Genomic DNA, 19,110 nt, shown 5'->3' with positions numbered 1-19,110 from the left:
TCAAGGTTTATTGCGCTGCATTTTCAAAGATGCTCTGCTGCAAACCTTAGCTGTAAATGAATGAATGTTATGAAATGAATTTAAGTTATGGTTGTCTTTCTACTAGTTCGAACCCATTTAGACATTCCCTCTGACTTCAACAAGGCTTTTCCTAAATGCAAGTTGGTGCCAAATGACCAGCAGATGTATGTAAATATTAATATTAAATATTTGTGCTCACTGCCATTTGCATTAACAAAAAAGATGAAAATTATAGGTTTTAAAAAGCACAAACAACCCATACAGATTACCATATCTTTTAAAAACAATGCTTTTTTTTGTAAAATTTAGACTTTAAAAATAAACAAAATAAATATTAACCTGATTAAATTGTTATTTAGTTTCTCAGTCCCCTGTAAAAGCGAATGCTACTCATTTCAGCATTTATACAATGCCCTCAGAAAAAAATGCATTCATATTTTTATAAAATGTTTATTGATTTGCTCATCCATTCAAATAAACACCAAAACATACAAAATTTCACACGAGATATTGTTTGAAATACCTAAAAAAAATACACATTTCTTCTGCCTTGAATGCCTTATAAGGGCCAAACTCTACCCTCCTGAATTAATCATGAAATAGTGAGCTTGCATGGAATCTCTTTGAACAGACACACACACACTCTCTCTCTCTCTCACACAGAGCCACACACATCCCCTACTACAATCTCTCTCTCTTTACCTCAGTCAATTGTTTTTTTTCTGACAGAAGACATTTTAAAAGCTCACTGGTTAGTGTTACTTGAGTGTTCAATCGACCCACAAAAGAAAAAAGTGGGAATAAAAGGATCGAAAAACAACAACGAGAGTAAAAAGCTTTACCCCTTACATGGCATTTTCTCAGGGTGGTCCATTTTCTCAGTACAGCAGTATTTTCCTTCACACTAATAAGTAATCCACCTGCGCACACACACTGTTGAGTGCAGTTCAGATGGCTCTGATCCTGTAAACAGAAGTGCAGTCGGAGCAGCGATACGGATCTTATCAGAGACACTGAAATTGAGTCGTTAACGCTGCGTTTCTGCTCTTTGTCTCGCAGCAGCAGTCATTCATCAGAGCTCGGAGATTACGTTACAACACCAACTCCACTACAGCACATATCTGTATACAAGCACACACCCTTCAGGCCTCTGACCAATTAATTTCTACTCATAAAAATGCCAAATAAACTGCGTTACACTGTGAATGCTGCACATATAAACAGGAACGTGAATTACACCTTAAAATGTACCTAATTAAAGTGCACTATACAAAGAAAAAGCCATCTGCTGTGACTTCACATTGATACTAAAACATACTCACAAAAGTTTCTTAAAAAAATACTATTGAAACTGCAGTGAACCAGCCTATTTGTTAGGCCTGCTGTTGACCTGCAGTGTTGCAGTGAGCAACAGCAGCCAGCAGGTGGCGCCGTTTCTCCATTTTTCATTACACATTTTCACCACAAAGTGACAGCAGCACTGTTCTGAGATCTGCTAAATCTGGAGTTTGTTGTTCTGTTTGCAGACCTGAGTCGTTTTCCACATGCTCGGCAAAAGTACTGTGAAAAGCAGAAGGAATAAAATGGCTTCGTGAACGTCAGAAGCACCTTGGTTTTTCAAAGGCTTAAAGGGCTAGTTCACCCCCATGGTGGAAATGCTGTAATGTAGTTAATCCAAAACCATTCTTCTCAACACAATTAAAGACGTTTGTAATGAAATCCAAAGCATTTCTGTGTCTTTGTTAAAAGCCTGTTCATCCATGCCTTAAAGGTGCCGTAGGTGATTGTCTTCAGAAACTTTTTAGTTGTGCTGTTTGAAAGTCTCTTCACATTCCAATAGTAATGATTACAGTAAATCAAATATAAACTAAATGTATTAATATGTATTGTTAAATTCTGGCTAAGGCATAAAACTAAAAAATGTTCATCCAATTAAATAGTGTCGGGCCGACATCTCCCATAATTCCGATAAGTAGCTCAAACTGTCTGTCAGCAAATGCAGATTTGAACTAATCGCGCAGCCGTTTACACGCAGATCCGCCGTTTGTGCGTACATGTGCTGCAGGTTCATGTGAGAGAGAAATAGAGAGAGAAAGCGTGAGTGGTAAAAACATGCTGAATCAAAACTTTTTAAAATCCTGAATCAATATTGGAGTTACTTTCGTAGGCTGGAGGAAAGACAACACCATGGCTGAAGGAAGGTAATGTTCTGTTTTAAAACTATTTTAGTCATGCAAAGCTGATGTAGATGTTGTTACAAATGGGTTATATGCACAGAAGAGTTGTTCAGCCACTGAAATCTTCCGGCGATAGATGACTATTTTCAGTTTCGTAAGGGACGTTTTACACCATCTATATTGTTGATTTTTATTTAGTTTAACTACAAAACATCCGTAAATAGCGCTATTCCGCCTAGCCTGCTTTATTGAGGTGAAGTTGATTTTATATTCACATTGGTTCATTTTTGAACAATGAAAATCTGTGACGCGCTCCCTATATTGTTTACCACGCTACTCTGAATATTCGGTCTGAAAAAGCATGGCTTAGTATTAAGTGTAATTCCTGCACGCCGCAAAGCACCAGTCGCTGAGTGAAGGTTTTGTTGTCATCTTTAAGGTGCGCGTGGTAGTATTTTTAGGAGGCGTGGCTTTGGACAGCAGGGGTGGGAATGTGTTTCAAATATTTATGCTAGCCGGTTAGCATTGTCGCAGATCCCCTACTGCACCTTTAAAGGGACAGTATACCCAAAAATGAAAATTTATTTATTTAATGTTTACTTGGCCCTCAAGTAGTTATAAACCTCTGAGTTTCTCTCATGATAAATTAAAAAAAAAAGAAGATATTTTGAAGAAAGCTGAAAACCTGTAACCATTCACTTTCATAGTATGAAAAACACAACGGAGGTTAATGGTTACAGGTTTAAATTTTTCTTTGAAAATATATTTTTACTCAACATAAGCAAGAAATTCAAGGGTTTATAACTACACTGTACAAAAAAAAAAAAAAAGTAAAATAATGTCCGTTAAATTACAGAAATTTCCCATAGAATCATGGATGTTAAATTACAGAAATTTCCATAATTTAACGTCTGTTATTTTACGGTAAATTTATGTAATTTAACAGCCGTTAAATATTGGCACCCCAGCTGCCGAACCCCCCCCATCCCCATCCCATAAAATTACAGATTTTTTTTTGCATACTTGATAGGGAGTAAAGAGAGTAAATGTTCACGTTCATACATTCTCATGTTTGACAGATGAAAGTAAGTCATAAAGGCTTTGAACAAGTGAAATTTTTGTGTTAACTATCCCTCCAAACATTCAATCAAATGAATTCATATGAATTAAGTGGTTATATAAGGCGTACAGATATAATGCACAGCATTTACAAAAACATTGAGCAAGCCATATTTCCAGCATTCAGATTCAAATCACAGACGCTCAAGCATGTTTTCTTGATGTGTGAGAACCTATAAGGCTCATTCCTGCATGTCACATGGCACGTTTGACCTTTCACATGAGCCAATGAGGTATGATTGAGCGTCTGCTTGCTGATCAATGTTATATGCTGATTAAATGCCACAATTTAATCTGTTCATCACATAAGGCTCTGAATAAACTGCTTAACTTGCATAGAATCATTCTTGACCACATTGCAAACATTTTAAAGTGTGAACAGGCTTTCAACAATGGGACAGAAATCATTGTGTTTCCTAAAGATAAACCGATTGGAACAAAATAATGAGTAAAAGATGATTTTTCATTTTAGTGTGAACTATCCATATATATATAAAACACTAGCAGAATTTGATAACCAAGTCTATATTTATAGCCAACAGAAATTCTCTACCATTTTTGTTTGCCGGCTCAGTTAGAAATGACTTCACTCTCCCAAACAATATGACACTAAAGTGATTTACAAAAACACACATCCTCTCCACATTGCATATCGCTCAGAAAAACAGGGTTAGGGAGTTAGTATTGTTACACGTATAGCCGTTTAATACAAATACCTGGATATAGACAAAAGGCACCCGATCAAAGGCATAAAATCTGTAATTAAAGCAGTTTTTAGATGCCTAAATACAACGTGGTCAGAAATAGTTTTAAAGTATCCACTATTCGAACTCTTCACTAAATGACACAAACTAAAACACCCCTTAAAACACTAAAACATCAGTGAGAATAGCCTGTCAGACAAAAAAAAAAGCAACAACAACAAAGACGACGACTTTTGCAAAATTCTGTCTACAGCAGTTCCTAGAAACTGTAACCACTGAAATCTCCAAAGTTAAATAAGCATAGTGAGATCGCAAGATTAGAGCAACCAGTCAAAAACATCATATAGGAACGAACCTTCCATTTTTGTACCACGCAAAGGAAAACACAGTAACTGCATATTTCACCCTAAAGATCCTCACTCGTGATGTGACGAAGCAGTTTCACTTTTTCAGTCTTGTTGTAATTTCGGCGTTTTGCCCTTTTATGGCAGTGTAGCAAAGCCTGGCACCATTTTGCTTTTCTCCCAGCCAATCAGAACAAGGAAGGCAACAAACGAACACTAAAACAAAATCTGCACTCAACCCTAAAAACAACATACAATAATGACCTTTAGTCTAACACTATTCTTACAATGGACACTGACTGAAGAATGAAAGACCCCTCCTTCTCCCATGTCTGGATTTGACAAATTCTGTGTGCACGCGTCACCTTAAATGTCATACAATTGATAAAAATTAAAATAAAATTTAAAAAAATTCTATTTTAAAATGTGCATTTCATAGCTGCATTTAAAGGTGGATAAACAGTGTAATTTTGGAGTCGAAACACTAGGAATGCTCATATAATGCTTGTAATAGGTCAGAAAATAGGGGAACTGTGACATCATAGTACAAAAGCCTCCCTTCTGAACATTGGGAGAATGAAATTAATATTTCAGATGCGCAGTCCATCGTGCTGTTCTGGTTGAACTATATTGGAAAGGAACTGATTTCACCGTTTGAGGATTTGGACGGTCAGATCTGGAAGACATGGATTGCTCGTGTGTGTGTGTGTGTGTGTGTGTGTGTGTGTGTGTGTGTGTGTGTGTGTGTGCGGGCATTATTAGTGTCTAATGTCGGCTCACACATCCTATACGACTCCATCTGCCTCCTTTTCCTTCTGGTTCAGGGCATTGTCTAAATTGGTCTCCTCGTCTTTGTCTTCCAGTTTGGCTCTTTTCTCTTCCTCTTTCTTCTCTTTGTCTACCAGCCGGTAGTTGATTCCCATTCCAACAAACAGGAAGATGCTGGCGATCACCAGAACGATTCCACAGCCCTGATATGTGTACTTATAATCATCATAGATATCGTTGAGTCGTCCTGCAAGAGAAGAAATGAAAAAAAAAGGTTTGTCAAACTCACTAACAGGACCTTAATTGGTGGTTAGCCACCATTTAAAAAATATTACAGGACAATCTAGTGGGTGATTTTAAACAATTGCAATGTTTCCTCTAGGAGTTTTTCCAGCTGCGGCGGCAGACCTTTTGCACAGATCTACCAACTACCTATGACGTTATTTCAAGGTGCAATTTAGATGGTTTATGTAGGGAGTACGTCTCAAACATTTATTAGATTGACTAGGAATATTTATGAATGTCTGCAATAGACCTACAGAGCGGCAATAATTTAAAAATCTGGCAGAAGCTAATACCAACATGTAAACTTTAAAAGCTATACTCCATTTTAAGCAATAAATATATTCATTTATCCTTATGTTTATCCAAAACCTGCATGACGTTGTCTGTAGAACACAATACTGCCAATAGCAACAAAAACTGTTTGCAATATTCTTCAAAACATCTTTTTTTGTGTTCCACAGAAGAAAGAAATGCATACTTGAGTAAGCAATGACAGTTTTCTATGAAGCTGAATGTGTTTTGTGCTCAGTCTTACCCAACAGTGGCGGCCCAAGCAGCACAGGCCCACACTCCACAATCGTGACCAACCCAACAGCACTGGAGAACCTCTGAGCTCCTACAAGATCCATGAGTGTCTCGAACAGTACAGAACTGAGCCAGCCGAAAGCCACTCCGAAAAACACAGCATAAATGGCAAAGCCCAGGTAATCGGTGGAGAGTGGCGCCAACAAGTGGCAGATGCCATTGTACAGCACTGACGCAGCGAAAAAGTATTGGATCCGTGGACGAACCCAGCGAGTGTTTGCCACCAGACCCATAGACGGCCGAGCGATCATGTCTGTGAAAGCCAAGATGGACAACAAGAACGCAGCCTTGTCCTTGGAGATATGTTTGCTTTTTGCGTAATTACTGAGAAACACAAGAGGCGCAAAGAGGCCGAAAAACATGATGACATTTCCCAGCAGGTACAGCAAGAAGCCTCGGTGGGTGAAGAGGGTCAGATCCAGGAAGCCGTTTATTGTCTGTATCAGGGTTTTTTTCTCTTGTGGTTTGATTTCGCCGTCCTCTTTGGGAATGGCTGGTTGTGGTTTTGGTCCAATAGGCCGCATTAATGATCCAGCGACACAGCAATTGAGCAGAGCTCCGCCTAGGATGAGGAAACTGCCTCTCCACCCGAACTGATCAAACAGCCAGCTGTTCAACGGGGCCAGAGTCGACAAGAACACTGGGCTTCCTGCCATGGCGATGCCGTTAGCTATTGGCCGACGCTTGTAGAAGTATTTGCCAATCATGGTTAATGCTGGATTCAGATTGAAAGCCAAACCCAGTCCTACACAAAAACAGAGGAAAGAGAAGTGAGAAATCTTATATGCATGATTGAGGGTATGTTTACCTATGAAGAGTTCAGATGCAAAACCCTCTAAATCCATCAGAGCTCTTTTCTTGTAAATGAACATTTTCTATCAGGCTTCTATAACTAGGTTTAGAAGTTTAATTTTAAATGTAATGATGAGGTTATTAGCTAGTAAATAAAATACCCTTTTTTCAAAAATGTCACTTTAGACAATTCTTTGGCTTTTACTAGGGTAAAGCCATTGTGCTTTTTTTGCAAAAACCTCTAAATCCAGCTATTGAGACAAGACAGTGTAATTAGTTGAAAATCACTAAAGATGCAATTAGAAATTATTTTACCAAACATAAAACACTTCACACAAACCACCTAAAATTAAAAATATACAAATCTGTCAAGTAAGTGGCGGTTCATTCCGCAGTGGTAAACCAGATAAAAAGCAGATGGAAAATGAATGAATGAAATCTGCCAAGTAAGTGCATTAATCAATAACATTAAAACATTAAATCGTAACAATCTGTTGTCATTTCTGATTTTTGGAATTTAGATTTAATGTATTATGTGAGTAGAATGTAAACATTGTAAAATAAGCTTGGCAGATTTAAATAATGTAGTGTAAAATATTGTTAAACATCAATACCTGTGCATTGTCCATTAATATAAAAAGCTTATCAGACGTATAGGTATTATGAAGTGATACAAATAATGTTTAGTTTTATACATTATATTTATCTTTTTAAAAAATAGCTTAAATTAGCAAATAAAACACAAGGTAGGCCTACTGGGCAAGAAGGGGATGTCTCTCAGACAATTTTAAAAGCTGTCATTCATTCTTTCTCACCATACTTAAGGTCTTGGTCTCTTGTTTATCCTCATAGCATGCACATGGGATAAAAGAACGGCATCTTAACTTCATCTTTCGTAAAACGAAGTTGCCGTTAAATGTATAGTAAATCGGACTCATTTAAAGTAGCGTCACTGCACAAAAAAACGTTATGAATGCATGTTACACTTCCGACTGCACATTGTATTTTTTTTTTTTCTTATAATGCACAGAGTTTGGAGGTAAGAGACGTTTTCATTTGCCTTTTTTACATAACTGCTATGTATAAAACGTTTATAACATGCAATGACATGCAAATTTCAGGAGTCAATTAAATGCCTGAACTGTCACATGAAATAAAGAGTTGCAGGAAGCGGAGGATTGGAAACATGCTTCTTTAGATGAAAAAGCTTCAGGGGTAATTAAAGAATCCTAGATCCAAACAGCACCAATGCATTAAAATTTGCAAAAAAAAAATTAAAAAGTCCAAGGCACTCGAAAAAAGTTTAATAGTCTTTATGAAGGCAAGTTTGCAGAAGGTAAAGGAGCATACTGGTGGTGTTTTTTTTTTTTTGATAATAGCCATTTAATAGCCATGTTGGATTGATGATTTTGTTTCGCACTCTAATTTGTAATTGTTAAAAGATAAAGATTAATATCGTTAAACCTTCTTACTGTATGCGTTCAGTTCAAATGTGTGTGCATATGATGAATGAGCAGCTCACACGTGTGCTTTGAATCGTTTTATTTCTCTGCTTAGTTTTTTTTTTACCAGATGCTAGTGCAGAACCAAGCCATTATTTCATAGCAGGAAAGAAATTTGAGACAAGCCATTACAGCAGCACTACTCATAGATATATACACTAGATATCGCATACGGACCCTGAGCATGCGTCAGTAGCGCTGCCACATTTGTACAGTGCTCCCAGGACAAAAGTCATTCAGCAGTACTAGTCAAGACCAAAGCCAATGTGAAGATTCTGGACTTTAGCGCTGCGTACGGATGTATTAACAAGCAAACAAAGCAGAACATTTCATAGGTAAGACTCCGTTTTTTACGTTTTAGTATATTATGAATTTTTTAGCTAAACAAGTAACGTTATTGATGATAACACAGTCACTTACTGCACTGCCCATAAAGCAAAGCAGCACCAAAACACACAAAATGCCAGGCTTATGCCAGTTTTGTTAAATACAATAAGCAAACAATGTAAATGAAATAGGACAACAAGATGCAGCGGTGCTAGAAACTTGTATTATTGTCAGCTAAGTGATTCATTCACAAAGGAAATCGCTCTCTCCGTTGGAATAAGTGAAAGCAGGCGAGGGGGTGTGCTTCAGGACATGGATTAGACCAAATTTAACAGGGAGGGAGAATAATACATTTTCATGCACACAAACACACATGCTTTGTCAGCAAAGCCCATGCAATCACTTATCCATCATTGTAGAAGTGATGTAAAATTATAATTTTCGCAATTGAATTTTTTTATTGCATACTAACCACCAGAAAAACTCCCGATCATAGATATATGTATTAGGGATGTCCCGATCCGATATTGATATCGGAAGTAGGTCCGATTTCAGTCCAAATCTAGTAAATCAGTAAAAATCTTCAATATAAGCAGTCCGTTGCGCTCTAAACTCCGTTACAGCTATTCTATCAAGCAGCGTCCAGAGCCAGAGTGCAAAGCCCACGTGATCACAACACTGCTTGCTAGCAAAGTCCCTTTAAGATTTAACTTGCTCTTAACACTAAGTTATGGTATATTACGATAGAAATCTATTGTGACGGTAGCACACGCTGACGCTATCAACAACGGCACATCTCTACTGGTTTATTTACTTCACGTCAAGCGATCTTTACATTGTTTTGTATACGCTGCTTTAGGGTGACAATACATCCTCTTTTTCCGGATTTGTCCTCTATTTGGGACTTAAAAATCCATTCAGGCAGAATTTCTAAATCGCCTAACATATCCCGGATTCTGCTTTCATTTTTTATAGATTATATATGATTTTTTGCATTACTTTATATGCAAACTTTGGTCTGCGCATCTCAATCTCTCAGCAGCACCGAGAGAGAGAGAGAGAGAGAGAGAGAGAGAGAGAGAGAGAGAGAGAGAGAGAGAGAGAGAGAGAGAGAGAGAGAGAGAGAGAGAGAGAGAGAGAGAGAGAGAGAGAGAGAGAGAGAGAGAGAGAGAGAGAGAGAGAGAGAGAGAGAGAGAGAGAGAGAGAAGATTTGACCTGTCAGTGGTACACATAGATAGTGAAATAGTGGATTTCTTATTTTTTTCATTTCATTTTTTACTTGAACACACTGAAAAGAAACAGTGTCATGTAAAAGGTGTTGAATGCTAAACATTTTTGTTGTTTTAATTGTCTGTTAAATAAGAATAAGAAATCATTCTGTTGCTGAGGACCATTACAGTTTAAAAGAAAGAATGGTGTTCCTTTCGGGCAGAAAGAACATTTATTTAGAGGCATTCCCATATTTAACTCTTCTTTAAAAAGCCCAGAAGGATAAAGTGCTCTGATAAACAGTGTCAGCTTTGCACATGAGTTTGCAGTTGTCTTTTTTACATTGTCATACTTTTCCCATGTGGGAAGTAGGGTGGAATCTGTGCAATATTTTATGAACATAAAATTAATTTTGATAAAGTTATTCTTAAAAGTCACATAATTTTATGTGCTGTGGAGAAGAGGTGTGTTTCAATCCTGCTACTGCAAGTATATTTATGTTAAAGTAAATATGTGCAATATCTATTATTATAAAATTAATAATGTTTTGTTTGGGAACATTGATACAGCCATAATCTTCTTATGATACAAAAACAGATTAAACTGCTCTGGTCATGTGAATATTTGCACTAACCATACTGCACATTTGTATTAATTTAACGATAACTTATAACAATAACTCCCTATTTCTGCTGCCCAGTGTGACAGATATTTTTCAGCTCGAAAGTGGATCAAAAATTCATCAAGAAGCTGTGTGTGAAATTGAAACATTGGACACTCAACCTTCAGCAGTTGGTCAATTAACAATATTTTTCTTCTTATGTTTCTGCTCTCAGATGTTTCTACCATTTGCTGATGGTAAAAAATAAATAACTGAAGTGACCTTTTATTAGTATTTTGCACTTTAAAAAATATATTTTTGTTTATTTAATTAAGATATTTTTCAGGGTCTTAATATTTATTCTTTAATTCTTTTTTATATATTCACATTCATGCAACCAATACTTAATGAATTGGTAGGTTTTTTCCATACTTACTTTTGCTGACTTTTGTTCTCAGTTTGATCTAGCCATTCATACATTCCACTCAACGAAATAGGTAAAAGTATTCATGATTTGTGCTGATTATTGTATCGGATTTGTATCAATAAGTACTGAAGGCTGCAATATCGGTATCGCATCGGAAGTTAAAACGTTGTATGGGGTAATCCCTAATATGTATATATGTTTATATAGCTCTGGATGGCCAGTCCTCCACTACACCTTGGTCCCACATTCATTTCAAAGGAGCGCTACCCTGTACAAAAATGGCAGCTCTATTGACACATTCCTTCCAATAGACAACAACACGGTACAATGTAAATATCTATGAGCAGTACTGAAGAACACCAATAACTAGACACACGAGTTGACAAGTACATTTGTGGAGGGAATGCTTGATATCAGATATTACGCTTTAATAGAGGTCAAAGACATTTTTATGAATCATAACGTTTGTGAAAATGTGCAGACATGGCAAATTACTGTATGGATTGTGATTTAGAATATTTATAACCCAGACATTGCACCTTCTGTCAAAATGTAATATTAATACTGAAATATACTGTGTTGATCATTGATTTAAAGAGGTTCAAAACAAAGTAAATATGGAAAGGTACCATATTTGCCCAAAAAAGGTAAATACAGTCATATTTCTGCAAAATAATAGGTGAAATTTGAAGTGGGTTTTTAACATACCAAGAACACTGACTACTTTGTTGTTTTCAGAATTGTAACTGTAACATTACTGCACTTGGGTTAAGTGGCTCAAGTTTTATTGTGATTTTGATATTTTGCTTTAAAGTTTTCATTCAAGCATCATTTTGAAAGACTCAATTTGACCATTGTTGTTTTGTTTATATTGTTTGTTGTTTTGGTGTTTACTTGCACGTGCCTATAGAGCATTTTTTTTGTAATTTACGCAATGACACAATTACACTCTAAAACATGTTTGAAAAAACTTGTATTTTTAAGGCCCCCAAAATACCATTGCATAAAATTAATAGCCAAAGCCATTAAATGTATAATTTAAACACAATGGTATTTGTAGCTTTTGTTATTTAACAGCACTCTCTCAGTTTTCAGGGGCTTTTTTATATGTACGATGAGTGTACTTACCGCCTATGACTCCCACACAGAAGTAAAGCCCCTCCACTGTGTCACAGAAGGATGCGGCGACTAATCCTGTGCCTGACAGACATCCTCCAGCGATCATGATCGGCCGACTACCAAACTTATTCACCAGAATACTGCTGATTGGTCCTGTCGACAGAAAACAGATTATTAAGAAACTAATTTGCAAATCTGTTGTTTATTTTACTTTATTTAGTAAATGCCAATCTCTTTAAGTTGATGTCTATTGTTAGAATATAGCCAACATTTGGTCTGTTATTGGTTTTTTTTTTAAAGTAACTCTGATTTGTTTGACTATTTAACAAAATCAAATAGAAATTACATAAACAATACAAATAAAACACCACTATGGATGACAATATTGTAATAGTTTTGTGTTATATTCATGTGATGAATTACAATACTCAGTTTTTATTTATACACACACACACACACACACACACGCATACATACATACATAGACAAAAGAAATATTTTATGATGTTAATTTAATTCGTTTTTTCAGCTAACAAAACACAACACCTCATACTATTTTACATTACACTTTAAGGTTACTTACACTAACTTTAAGCATTCAGGCTAAACTGTGTAATTTTAAAAATGCTGCAATAAGGCAGTTCCACCACAAGATGGCATTGCAGCAGCAGCCATTGACTACACTGACACAGCAGACAGCAGGAGGACACATGAGACCATTCAGAGGAAGGAAACTGTGATGGGATCTGCACACACTTCACTAACAGCGCATGTGACCAGCTGATGAAAAACTTCATCAGCAGAATCAAGCTGACCTACAGGAACCTGCTATTTCTGTGAGTGTGCTAGTCTGTGTGTGTGTGCTAGTCTGTGTGTGTGTGTGTGTGTGTGTGTGTGTGCAAACTGCTGTTCACTCCAGTAAAATTAGCTCAAACGTTATGAAAGCAGACAAAAATAGCAGCCAAACATGTCTTCTCACTAGCAGTTCCCTCACAAATATATGACTACAATCTATGAGTGATACTTAACCTGGAAATGTATATTCGGTCATCTATAAGCTGATTTTTTCCTGTTAAGCGTTTTAAATAAATATTTAAGAAAGCTGTCAGAAAATGTAGCCTCTGGCTTCCATAGTAGGAAACAAATTACCATGGAAGACTAATGGTACAAGTTTCTTGTAGATAACATTCTTCAAATTATCTTCTTTTGTGATCAACAGAAAAAAAAATTCCATTTCAGGGTGTGAAAAACTGTCCCTTTAATCATTTTCAAACAGTAGATGTAATTTTTTTATGAGTTGAACTGCGTTTCACATTGCACGGTAAAAATAAGGACAAAATAGTCACATTTTTTAGGAAATAAGCTTTTTGTCAGTGCTGTGCTTTTCTAGTGAAAGGCTCCATTTAGAGCAGGTCACCCTGAAAGCAATGAGAGTTGAATAACTTCACTTAAAAGGCAAAACACTTCAGCCATTTACAAGAGCTTGTTTGGTCAGCATGCTAACCAAGACTTTTACATGAGAAACACAGAAAAGATGAAGTGACATTTGGCATAATTCCTACAATGACACAACTTACATCAGACAAATCCATCACAGTTGTATCTAGCACAAACAGATAAAAATGTCATAGCAAACAGTATTGTGTACATATAAGCTAAAGCTAACCGGTCAAGTTGAAGTAGGTCTAAAAGTTTTTTTTGAACACAAATGTATAGACAAAAAGCACTTAGAATTGCTATAAATTCTCTCGGTATGTTTAGATTTTAGTTTAGTATAGTTAATATCTCAAAATGTGCCCTTTGCTATAAATGCTAACCTTTCATTATCATAACCTAGAGGAGGTGGAGAAACTTTGCCATATGTTTCATTCAGCCAATCAGAGTTCAAAGCAATCTGTTCGTCCCCCAGTCACATTCGTCGAATTAATTTATTCTGACAGGCTTTGTGCAGCTGAGAACGGGCCATCCTTTCCTGCCCCCCAAAAAAGACACAAAGACAACAGTGATCCAAATACTCACTTGCGTCATTACATAAACTGGTTGAGAGGGACATGAGAGTCAGCAGAGGACAGGGTTTAGATACTTGTCATGTACTTTAGAAGAGATTATTTCAAATGAGTGTTTTGGGAAAAAAATTTATAAATAAAATAAATAATCACTTTGCAGCTAACAATCATAATGACTTTCATAATTCAAGTTACCAAAGCCCAAAAATTTGTTCAGTGAATAAATTAATTTCAAAGGGGTCAAAAAAAAAAAAAAGAAAAAAAAAAGGTTTGGGAATCCCCATTATGGAATATTCTTGTTTTGCTGCATACTAAAGTTCAAGCTTGGTGAACCCTCACCTATAAATGGTATCGCCTATGGTGTTTGACCAATAAAGGGTCTAAAAGTCAGTGTGATTTCTTGATCAAAAATCAAAAATCAAAGATGACGTAAATTAAGCTTTGGGAACTTTTTTATTTAAACATTAAAGACTTTAAATTTAACTGCATAGATGGCAGTATGAAAGTAGTACTTTGTGGCAAAAAAAAAAAATATATTTATACGCATATGGACATACATACATAAATATATATAGATAGAGATATATATATATGTATGTATATATATATATATATATATATATACACATATTCTATATATATATATATATATATATATATATATATATATATATATATATATATATATATATATATATATATATTTATATTCACTCTTTTTTCTTAATGGTTAAAAGCGTACAATAATATTAAAAAGTTTGTGGATGGTGAGACATGATAATTGTGAAAAATATTACCAACAAAAGCTATCTTAATACATCTTAAAATTTTGATTGATTTCTCTGGCAAAACTGAATTACTAAGTTGTCTGTGTTATATGCTTCTGATTCTGAATTACCCTGAGTTGATACTCGAGAAAAAAACTTTAATGAATATTACCACGGGTTGATAAGTATTAATTACATACAATTACAATTGGAAAGTAAATAAGTGTGGTTTGAAATAAAAAAAAAATTAAATAATTAATAAAATAATAAATAAATAATAATAATAATAATAATAATAATAATAATAATAATAATAAAAAAATTTATAAAACATTAAATAAATACCATAAAAATAAGTAAAATGAAAATAAATTAAATAAAAAATACACTGAAAATAAATATACAAAATATAAATAAAAAATAAAATAAAAAATAAAATAAAAATAAAATAAACAAAAACATAAATACATTTAAAAATAAATAATAATAATAAAAAAAAATTAATCAATTTTTTAAATCAAATAAACGTTTTGTTTATATCGGTCATTCATTTTAAATAAATTTAGATTTTTTCCACTAAGGCCACTTATAAAGACAGAAACGGTCTCTCAGTCTCTCTTTCATACTCCCAGGTTATATGTGACTGGAAGAGCCTCTTTGTTGAGTTCAGTCTACGTGCAGAGCCACATGAGCATAATGTAGTCTTTGTGGTGGAAACTAATGACACGTTCACCAGGAAGTGACATCATTGGTATACACAGTCCTCAAGAAGCACGCTGCCTCTGACTTACAGAGGACTACAAATATTAGCCATAATACACAGTTTGTCTCCTCCTTAGTGAGTGTCAAGTGACTCAGCCAATCGCATTTAGTGTCTTCCACTAGTCAAACCATATTAGTCCCATTCCCCCCATAAACTTTCAAAGCGATTCATTAATATTACATGAAAGTAAATAAGTGTGGTTTAACGGTCTGATGACGAATCAGCATAGCATTGCGGGTGATTGCCTGAAAGGACATGCAGGTTTAAACTGGTTTTCCAACTTGATCCACCTAAGCAACTTAATTACATGAAAACTTGTAAAAAAAAAAGGCATGTAAACACACAGATGTCTTTCAGTGCACATCAGTAGCTAAAAGCAGGTCAGAGTTTAAACACACAGCTGTTTCAATTCTGACCTTATTTGACTTTAGCACCGCACATAAAACAACTAGAGATAGTGGGTTTGGCAAAATTCTGAAATTAAGTCCAGATTTAGCTGTGACATGACTGGCAGGGAGCCACACAACTGAATCACAAGTCTGTCAATTTTTTATCCATTTCAAACCATGGATATTTAGATCACATATTAAAAGAGGGAAAAACTATACATCTCAACACCCTTCAAGTCTGGGGTACTTGCAATTAGCGATGGGTCGGTTTGAGATTCTGACAGTATGATAACCTTGGATAAAAATATTACGGTATGACTGTATTGTGATCACTGCTCTAAAATAAGTTCTTTTAATGTCTATTTTAATCTCTGTTTAATTTGCAAAAAAATAAAAAATTCCCCATTGAACAAAATACTTTTTATTTTAGGAAACATATTTTATATATTTGAGCAGTAAACATGTCAGGCTAAATAATTAAAATATATCATTGACTTCTGCTGTCTTCTGATTTCTACACATTTAAAAAATATATATATATACCTTAGGAACGGAATAACAGGGCTTGAAATTGAGACCGTTTTGGTCGCATATGCGCCCGAAATTTATCTATGCAACCTCAAAATATATTTGGGAGCATTTTTGCGAGTGCATAAAATTGTTGCCGTGCGACTAGTTTTCACAGCAAAATGTTCACTGCGTGCGCAGATTTAGGAGACTAGTGTTGATTTCAAATGCAATAAATCTGTTAATATAAAACGTATAGTAACTGTGCTCATAATTTTTGGTGGGTGCGACTAAATTTTGTCTGGTGCGCCTACATTTTTGAAGTTAGGAGCACCGGTGCTACTAAGAAAAAAGGTTGATTTTGAGCGCTGTATAACAGAACATTTAGCAGTTTTAAAACAGAGACTTTCCAAACTGCTGTAAACTTGAAACCGGTTATTGTCGCATGCCTACTTACAGTCCATGTACTTAAAATAACTAAAAGCAGCAGGGCTAAGCTTGGTTAAAATGATAATTAGCGTAAAAATTAACCTTTTTTTTTTTATTGCTACGGAAGTCAATGGAGAATAAAGACTGTTTGGGCACCTATATTCTTCAGAATATCTTCTTTTATGTTCACGATTTGAAAGAAACTAATACAGTTGTGTTAATAGATCAGATTTATTGTATATCTTATGGATAATGCATTCTACATACAGGCAAGCAGTTTAGCACACATTTTGGTTTTCTATAGAAAAATGTTAATGATTATATTTTGGACATTGCATTAATCTGCTTTCTTGTATATATAGGGCTCTATGATGATAATGTAGAATGGCACAGAATTAGATTTATTTTACTTTATTTTTGTTAAAGCTTTAATAAACCGTGATTAAATTAGTTTCACGATTTCAAATAATTGGACATTCTTTTCCATGGCTTAAGTTTATCGTAAAAATAAATTAGTTAGGAATCAAGGAATATCACAATGTATTAAGGCATGTTAAGCCATCTTCATTATGGATGCTTTTTATTATGCGTTTAACGATCATCATAGCCTAAAATCCTTGAAAGTTTTTTAATATTTAGATTTTTTTTTAAATGTATGAACATTTATATGCATTTATGAATGTATTATACCATTTTGGCATCAAATTACAAAAAAACGAATTACCGCTTATGAGGTGTTTCTAATGCAGCGTCAATGGGGTTGAGAGTAAATTTGACGTTATCAGTCTCACACTATTTTTTTTCCTTTTTCTGAAAGTCTTGATAACAACATCGTGGAGTTTTATTTTAATGAATGTTATTATTTCAGCAAATAGGATTATAAAAAAAAATTATTTGTTGTACTCTCCAAATTCATTGCGCTCTAAGTTTACCCAACCATGATACCTTCTGCTACGAGAAACCCGATAATGTGAAAAGGGTCTATGGGTTTACTATTATGTTTGATTCTATTAAAATACAGGGATACCTTTTCATAAACTGAACTACAGGCTCATTCTAATAGTTCACCATGCAGTAAATTCCTCGGACTCTCAAGACATACTTTTGTTTATTCTTTACAAAGTGAGTGACAAAATATTGTGCGTATATTGTGTGCTCAACAACAATTCTAATATCCTCACAGACAATTAAAGTGGCACACCTCTGATTTTACAACACTGCATTTCTCCTGCTTATTAAAGGCAAGAAATCCAGCCTGTGTGAGCAAAAGTGCCATCTCAGAATTTGATTAAAAAAAAAAACTAAACTTACCAAGCCCAAATTTGTTTAAATATCGGATCGAATATATCTTCAAATACCCATATCGTTTCACAATATGTTCATGGATAATGTTTGGACAAAACATGAACAAAAGTAATGGCAGTAAACTGAACTCACCTCCAGCATACATGACAGCCAGCATGATTGAGGAGATCCACGACACCTGGCTGCTGGTGGCATTAAAGATGACCTCGATCTCCTTGAAGAACACCGTGATGGATTTTGGGAAGGCATAGGAGAAGCCGATGCTGATAAAGGCCCCGACTACGACTGCCCAGCCCCAGCCGCCCTCTGGAGGAGTGTAGCCCACTGGCCCTCCTGTTGCTGGAGGCATCTTCACACTCACAGACGATGATGATGATGATGATGGAAATGAAGAACAGACGCAAGATCAGCTGAGTTTCAAGCACACTGGATCAGTCTGTAAAGAGAATGAATAAAAAAGCATGTTTTAAAGGAGAGCACACACAAACATACTGAAAGACAGTAGTTATCAACTCTGTAAACTGTGTCAGACACAAGCGGAGTTTACACTGGACGAGGTCCAGTTGAGGAAAAGCTATCCACGCGGACAGAGCAAGAGTACAGCATGTGAATGAACAAAGCGTGAACACAAACACTGTGTAAACAGCTTGTAGATTGAGCGTAACTGCTTTAGTCAGTTATTCTTTAACTGAGCGGATGTCAAAACACAAACATACAAGCTCCGGACGCATCAAATGTGGTAACTCAAGAGAACTGAGATACCATTACACACACTCACGCACGCACAGAGCTATCTTTGTGATGACATTCATTAACTAGGTTTCCATCCAACAATTTTTATAAGAATTTAAAGATACTGTATTAAAAACAAGGAAATGCATAAATAAGTTATGAAAATGTCTATTAAAAAAAAAAAACGTGGTCAACTGATTCTGATTCTTTTTAAAAATTGTATAAGATGGAC

The 19,110-nt window shown here is 35.3% G+C and overlaps 1 protein-coding gene across 1 annotated transcript in view; it reads right to left on the bottom strand.

Moving 5' to 3' along the window:
* Positions 1–455: 455 nt before the first annotated feature.
* slc16a1b (solute carrier family 16 member 1b) overlaps positions 456–19,110 on the bottom strand; it is a 36,424-nt gene continuing 17,769 nt past the window's right edge. Inside the window, exons 2-5 of the mRNA XM_056463515.1 lie at positions 18,279–18,582; positions 11,990–12,133; positions 5,954–6,748; positions 456–5,380 (exon numbers count right to left, since the gene is read on the bottom strand). Of these exons, the coding sequence (XP_056319490.1) occupies positions 5,151–5,380; positions 5,954–6,748; positions 11,990–12,133; positions 18,279–18,495 (1,386 nt within the window). The 5' untranslated portion in view covers positions 18,496–18,582 and the 3' untranslated portion in view covers positions 456–5,150. The remainder of the gene's footprint in view (positions 5,381–5,953; positions 6,749–11,989; positions 12,134–18,278; positions 18,583–19,110) is intronic.

The sequence above is a fragment of the Danio aesculapii genome, chromosome 8 (assembly GCF_903798145.1).
Source record: "Danio aesculapii chromosome 8, fDanAes4.1, whole genome shotgun sequence".
Lineage (NCBI taxonomy): Eukaryota > Metazoa > Chordata > Actinopteri > Cypriniformes > Danionidae > Danio > Danio aesculapii.
Note: the sequence above shows the minus strand (reverse complement) of the source record. Positions and strands in the feature narration are given on the sequence as shown.